Source organism: Hyperolius riggenbachi, chromosome 2, assembly GCF_040937935.1.
Source record: "Hyperolius riggenbachi isolate aHypRig1 chromosome 2, aHypRig1.pri, whole genome shotgun sequence".
Taxonomy (NCBI): Eukaryota; Metazoa; Chordata; class Amphibia; order Anura; family Hyperoliidae; genus Hyperolius; species Hyperolius riggenbachi.
The window spans coordinates 35,096,773-35,104,461 of record NC_090647.1 but is presented as its reverse complement, the minus strand read 5'-3'; the positions used below and the strand labels follow the sequence as shown (position 1 = coordinate 35,104,461).

General features: G+C 42.4%; 1 protein-coding gene across 1 annotated transcript; it reads left to right on the top strand.

The window, feature by feature from the left end:
• The first annotated feature begins 2,460 nt into the window (after nucleotides 1-2,460).
• Nucleotides 2,461-3,381, top strand: LOC137544760 (odorant receptor 131-2-like). The gene has a single exon (XM_068265851.1). It carries the CDS (start codon nucleotides 2,461-2,463, stop codon nucleotides 3,379-3,381), a length of 921 nt encoding a protein of 306 aa, XP_068121952.1.
• Nucleotides 3,382-7,689: the final 4,308 nt, after the last annotated feature.

Here is a 7,689-nt window from a genome sequence, read left to right as displayed (position 1 = left end):
CTCCAGACTGCTTCTCTGACTGGGGCAATACCTCCTGCTACTGCTCTGCTCCGCCCCATACACTCCTACAAGCTGCAAGAGGAGGACTACATCTCCCAGCATGCCTCAGCGCCCTTTATTACACAGCAAATCAGAGCTGTGTGGGGCGGCTGAGGCATCGGCTCTTTCAAAACCGAGAAGCGGCTCTTGTCGTTCGAAGCAAAGAGCCGGCTCTTAGAGCCGGCTCATTCGCGAACGACCCATCACTAATTCACACACCAGGATTCAGGACTCCCCGAGCGATTTGGATACAATTAAAGAGACAGCATCCCTCAACAATATTATCCATTGAGTGATAAATGCATTTGATGCTCTAATTTTTAACGTTAACTTTTTACATTTTTACTCCTATTTTTTTTGGATCGCTCAGAAACACCCGTATCAGTCTGCAGACAGACTGTACACACGCCGGACTGTCGCTGGAACGCCCACCCAGCGGGAGGTGACGACGGACCCGTCGTTGCCTCCAGTCCGGCGTGTGTACGGACCTTTAACCTCACCTCCTAGCATTACTTTGTGTATGCATATCATTTGTATTTACAGTGATTATCTACTGCAGTAAGATATACCATTTTTAACTTGTGCAGTCTTGTGTAGAACATACATGTTGATTGATCATTGAGTAAAAAGTCATTAGTATTCACTAGTGATCTTATTGCCCTTCTTGTGGCCACAATATACTTCAGTAATAGGACAATAACTAGCGCAGTTTGAATATCCTTCTCTTGACTTGCACCCACTGTCTATTGGGGGAGGGGCACCCCCAATATTTCAAACTTTCTCCTGACAAACAGTACACTTAGGCACAGTACCATAACACATGATTCCATAAATACAGTATAAAGTGTGCTCCTTCCCCTAATTATTTATACAAAAGCACCAACAGTCCCCAGGTTGTTGTTTTTTTAATATTCAGGTAATAGAAATCAAAGATTCACTTGCACTTTCACACGTAGAGTCCCCCAAAAAACTGCCTGGCATGTGTTTTGCAGTATAACACCGCTTCCTCAGAGGTACACAAAATAACATGCATAACTAGTTCCTTTAGAAGCAAAGTTTCTCATGTATCTGTGATGCTAAGTAGAATGGCACTCCATGCCCAATGCGTCTGTCTCTCCTTTCTGGTAAGGTGTGGAGCCCCTCCACACTGGTCACTCACCACAGAAGAAGGACCCACTCAGGGTTGAGTTTCTCCACCTGAGGACTGTTGGTCAGAGTTGCTTGCGAAATTTTCACCAAAGTCATTTTTGCATGAAAAAATTGTATTTTAGTTTTCAAGAAAATATTCGCAAAAATGCATTGTATTTTCACAACATGGTGAAAGGATTTTTTTTTTAATTCGCAAGAAACACAAACAAAATCTTTATTTTTAAAATGAAAATTTACAAAAAGCATGAAATTGATTATTTTTAGCGTGAAAAATCACAAAATCACAAAAAAAAATTGAAATTTCATGACTTTTTTGCTTAACCTCCTTGCCGGTTATCCCGAGCTCAGCTCGGGGTAACCTGCGCAGGAGGATTTCTCATTCCCCGCTGGGCCGATTTGCACAATTTTTTTCCTACACGCAGCTAGCACTTTGCTAGCTGCGTGTAGCATGCGATCGCCGCCGTTTGCCGCCGATTCGCCGCTACCCGCAGCGCCGAGCCGCCCCTCCCCCACCCCAGACCCCTGCGAAGCCTGGCCAATCAGTGCCAGGCAGCGCTGAGAGGCGGTTCGGGATTCCCTGTGACGCCCCGACGTCCATGACGTCGGTGACGTCATCCCGCCCCGTCGCCATGGCGACCGGGGAAGCCCTGCAGGAAATCCCGTTCTTAACGGGATTTCCTGCATACTCTGATCGCTGAAGGCGATCGGAGTGGGTGGGGGGATGCAGCCGCTCAGTGGCTATCATGCAGCGAGCCCTGGGCTCGCTAAATGATTAAAAAAAAAATTAAAAAAAGTTCGGCGCTGCCTCCTTGCCGGATTTTTTAGACCGGCAAGGAGGTTAAAAGTCGAATTTAACATTATTTTAGTGAATATTAATGAGAAAAGAATATCAGCATTTTCACTCATCATTGCTGTTGGTGCTTTTGATGATGAGTGAAAATGACTTTATTTTTATTTATTTTTTTGCTTTGTTTGAATCTTCACAAAAATTTTCATATTTTTGTGAAGATTCATTTTTTTTTCACTTTCTTGAAAACGGAAATTACGAAATTATATATTCACAAAAATGCCTACAAGCATCATATGAAATTTCAATGTATTTGCAGAAAAATAACTCCTTCAATTAAAACACAATTTTCTTTTCTTCATTATTGCTGAATAATGCACATACAGTATTAAGAAATCATTTTAGTTGGCCATCTTATAAACATGTAGTGTACTTTATTCTAGTTTAGTTCTTCGTCTGCATTATGTGGCTGGTAACCTGCGATGATGACCTCACCAGTTGTCTACAACAATTTGACGCAAATTTCAGAATCTTCCAAAACATTGGCGGTCTACTCAATAGTTTTCCTATTCTTGACCATCATCTGCTTTGGACTCTTCTTCCTCTGCATCTCAATGCTTCTTTACATCTTCTGGTCCACCGATTATTTACGTGATAACTCAAGATACATCCTCTTTGCTCACATGCTCGTTAATGACACAGTGTATCTTGTTATAGGATTTTATCTCCTACTAGGCTCACTCAACAATTTAACCATCCCTATGCCAACTTGCTACTCCATTGTCACCCTGGCCGGTGTTACCTTTCGAATCACGCCGTACAATTTGGCAGTTATGGCCCTTGAACGCTATGTGGCCATCTGCTTCCCTCTGAGACATGGGCTACTTTGCACTCCACGGAGATCTTATTTTGCCATTGCAATCATGTGGGTAATTAGTCTAATTCCCAATTTAGCTGACTTTATTATCCTTATGACCTCGCCTGAAGCGTCTATTTTCTCATTTAAAGTTATTTGTACTCGAGAATTATTGATTGTGAAGCCCATCCAAAAGATCATGAGGTCCATCACCAATATTGCGGTCTTAAGCACAGTTTCTTGCGTAATAGTTTTCACCTATGTTAGTGTGATGTTTGTAGCTAAGAAGATAAGTTCCGGGAACAATTCAGCTTCTAAAGCTGGCATGACGGTCCTGCTCCACGCTCTCCAGTTCCTTCTATGCATTATGTCATTAACATATACCTTCACAGAAGCAGCCTATGCAAGCTCTTTGACTTTCCTGCCTTTTGCCAATTTTCTGTTTTTCACATGCTTGCCCCGGTGTCTTAGTCCTGTCATTTATGGAATAAGGGACAATGTGTTTAGGAAAAGTATTAGGCGGCTGTTCACACCAAAACCTAAAAGTTAACCTACCAATTCAGTTAACCTATCAATTCATCACATTTACAAAACTGATGGCTTAATCATTTCAGTACCACAGGCTTTAACACCCCCTCCCCCCCCAAAGACCAGGCCATTTTTCACTAATTAGGTCACTGCAGCTTTAAGGGCTCACTGCAGGGTCATACATGTCAGCACACAAGTGATTCCCTCCCCTTTTTCTGCCCACCAACAGAGCTTACTGTTGGTGGGCTGTGATGGCTCCCAGGGTGTTTGTTTATTTTTTTTATAAATATATATTTTTTTTAAATAAATATGTGATTTTTTTTTTATAATTTATTTTTCCAGCCTTCCCTCCCTACCCTAGCCAGCCTAAAACAGTAATCGGCTGTCAAGGGCTTCTGTCCATGAGAGCTGATTGCTCTCGTGCGTCACAGGTGGACAGTCGTGTCCCCCAGCTGTCCCCTGTACAGTGCTGCTGTAGATCGTAGCTCTGTACTTTATAAATAGACTATGTTTCGCCATCTAACAGTCTCCAAGCGACGATCGCCACTGGGAGGCTGATGGCAGAGCAGAGCTCTGTCACTCAAGCGGAGATGCACGCGCATCAGCGCGCTATCTCCTGCAAAACGCCTACAGAACCATAAGCCGATCCTGGGGTTGCTGCCGTGGCTACACCCATCGACGTGACGCGGTCAGCTAGTGGATGAAGAGGAACTGTAGTGACATATAGTAGAATGTAGTACTATTATTATAGTACTACTATTATTCAGGAGACCCATTTCTGTGTTAATTGTCAAGGTTTTAGCATCAGAAATGCTTCCTTTTATCTATATATTGCTATACATTGGTGTGTAACCCCCGCCCCTTCCAGTGATACTTAGCCTAGGATATATGAGGCAGTCTTCTACCCCAAAGCACTTTGAGAGACCAGGGCCCATATGCAATTAAAGTGAACCTCCAGACTAAAAATTGACTCAGCAGCACCGCAAAGGCCTGGTGTTTCTTTAACAGTTTCACAGCATCAGAACTTTGTTTCTCTTATACAAGCCTCATTTTTAGCTGCACAGAAGAAAACTGCCCGGGCTTTTTTCCCCTGATGCTGTGCAAAGCATGATGGGATTTCTGATGTTGTTGTTCTCGTTCTGCTGTTTTGGTGCAATTTTTTTTTTTTTTTTACATTTTGAATTTGACATTTGAAGCCTAGCATGTGCAGCTGGGAGGGGTTATCAGGACACAGGACAGTTGGAACTGTGTATCCTGCTCCTTGTCACCTCCTTTCAACCAAAAAGATGGCTGCCCCCATGACAAAGATGGCAGCCCCCATGAATCACAAACATTTGCCTGTTCTTTTAAAACAGGCTGGGTAAAAGATTATATTACCTATCTATTCTAATTAACATAACTAATGTAACTTAATAACAGTATGTTTGTTTAGGCTGAAGTTCCCCTTTAAGCTTCCGCCGACAGGAAGTAAAGTGAAGCTGGAGCCCAGAGCAGAGAAGAGACCGCGGGGACAGCGGGGACTTAATTTTCATAGTGAAATAGATTCAAAATCTGTTTGCAGTGTAGGCAGCCAATAGATCCCTCTTTGATCAGATTCGATCACAGAGGGATCTATCTGCTGGTCAATCTGGTGGCAATCGACCAGTGTATGGCTGCCTTTAGAGTATTTTCTTGCTTGCTGGTGGTTTAAAAGGCATCTAATTGACACAATGTGAAAATATCACCTAGGAGAAAACTTAGAAGAAAAAGTGAACTGCATATGGACCCTGGACCCATATACAACCTGGCCCCATATGCAATTCACTTTTTTTCCTACTCTAAGTTTTCTCCTAGGTGACATTTTGACACCTTGTCAATGAAATGCCCTTTTAAACTACCAGCAAGCAAGAAAATACTCAAAGTTATTTTTATAATATATTTCCACCTACATTTGGGTAATTTTTCAACCATAAAATGCTGAACAATTATGTTAAAGAGAACCCGAGGTGGGATTTAATGATGTTAGTGGGGCACAGAGGCTGGTTGTGCACACTAACACCAGCCTCTGTTGCCCCATGGTGTGCCTCCAGGACCCCCCTGCGCGCCGCTATACCCCCGCAGTGCTGGCGACACGCAGCGTGTCGCCAGCACAATGTTTACCTATGTGCTGTCTGTTAGCGCCGCTCCCCCGCCTCCTCTGTATCGGCGCTACCCGCCTGCGTCACTTCCCTCCAATCAGCGGAAGGGAAGAGACGCGGATGGGTAGCGCCGATACAGAGGAGGCGGGGAGCGGCGCTAACAGACAGCACATAGGTAAACATTGTGCTGGCGACGCACGCGCACTCCCGGCCACGAATTCGGTAGCCACGGAATCAATGTATCGGGCTATGGTGCCCGATCACTGATTCCTCTCCCCCGCTGAAAAAGCGTCAGCTTCTCTCGGAAGCTGTGCTTTTTCTGGCCGTTGCCTCCCCACTGCGTCACTCTAAGCGTGTGTTACGCTTAGAGTGACGTCATGTAAACAAACTTATGGCCGCCATCTTGTGGCCAAAAAGTAAAACTACAACTAAAAGTAAACAAAATTGAAAACAACATACAATTACATTATAAAACTATAGTTTACATCCCACCCTCCCAAAAATACTCAAATAAAATGTTTTAATATAAAAAAAAAAAATAAAACATTAAAATAAAAAAAAACCTAAATTTTAAATATTTACCTAAGGGTCTAAACTTTTTAAATATCAATGTAAAGATGAAATATTTCTATATTTTTTTTTTTTAAACTTGTAAATAGTGATAGATGCAAAACGGAAAAAATGCACCTTTATTTCCAAATAAAATATTGTCGCCATACATTGTGATAGGGACATAATTTTAATGGTGTAACAACCGGGACATATGGGCAAATACAATACGTGAGTTTTAATTATGGAGGCATGTATTATTTTAAAACTATAATGGCTGAAAACTGAGAAATAATGATTTTTTCCGTTTTTTTCTTATTCTTCCTGTTAAAATGCATTTACAGTAAAGTGGCTCTTAGCAAAATGTACCCCCCAAAGAAAGCCTAATTGGTGGGGGAAAAAACAAGATATAGATCAGTTCATTGTGATAAGTAGTGATAAAGATATAGGCTAATGAATGGGAGGTGAACATTTCTCAAGTGAAAACGACGGAACGCGAATGGGTTAAAGAGAAAGTGAAAATGATCTCCCAGGAGATAAGTCGGGAGAAAAAGTTAATTGCATATGGGCCCAGGTGTTGGTTCTTACCTTATTACCATGTTTCTTTAAAAGGGTCTTATTGATTTTTGCTATAAAAGATGCCTTGGAGATTATCTGCAGGAGATTATTTTTCCATGAACAAAAATCTTTATTTATTCTTGGGGAGAAAAAAGAAGCAGTATTTGTTTAAAGAACAACTGAAGTGACAACAATATGGAGGCTGACATATTTATTTCCTGTTAAGCAATACCAGTTTCCTGACAGCCCTGCTGGTCTATTTGGCTTCAGTGGTGCCTGAATCACACCAGGAACAAGCATGCAGCTAATCATGTCAGATCTGACAATAATGTCAGAAACACCTGATCTGTTGCATGCTTGTTCGGGGTCTATGGCTAAAAGTATTAGAGGCAGGGGATCAGCAGGACAGCCAGGCAACTGGTATTGCTTAAAAGGAAATAAATATGGCAGCCTCCATATCCCTCTTGCTTCAGTTGTCTTTTAAATATAGAGACCTGTACACACATCCATTCCACCGACAGGATACCAATACCAGGTACTCAACAGGAATACAAAGAACAAGGCACCTTTTCCTGTGGTTCATCTAACCTTGTATACCTGATCACATATGCAAAATGCCCCAAAGGAATGTATGTGGGAGAAACAGGACAAACTCTACATGAGCGCTTGAGCTACCACAGGTTCAACATTAACAGCAAAATAAATCCTATATAATAAAACCCCTGTGTCTCTGAGTCCCTCCTGTGTCCCTGTGTCCGTGCTTCCAGACTTGACAGTTGGCTGTCTGAGAACCTCACTGCATTGTGGGAAATAACAGGTTTTTCCAACTGCCAAGCAAGCTACATCTCCCTGTGTGCATATACTTTGGACAATGGTTGGGGACGGGTGAGCAGGAAGCGTCGGTATGCGCTTTGCCGGGGTTTAGCGGCCGAGGCCTAGCGTCCTTTTCTTTTAACGGGCGGGCCTTTTTACTAGTAACTAAATAAATATATAGATCTCCCATTGCCCACATATTTCTGTTTACGTGGACACAGTTTAAGTGATCTTCTCACCACTGTATTAATGGGTGGCTTCAAATCGCATAAAGAAGGACTAACGAAAGAAAC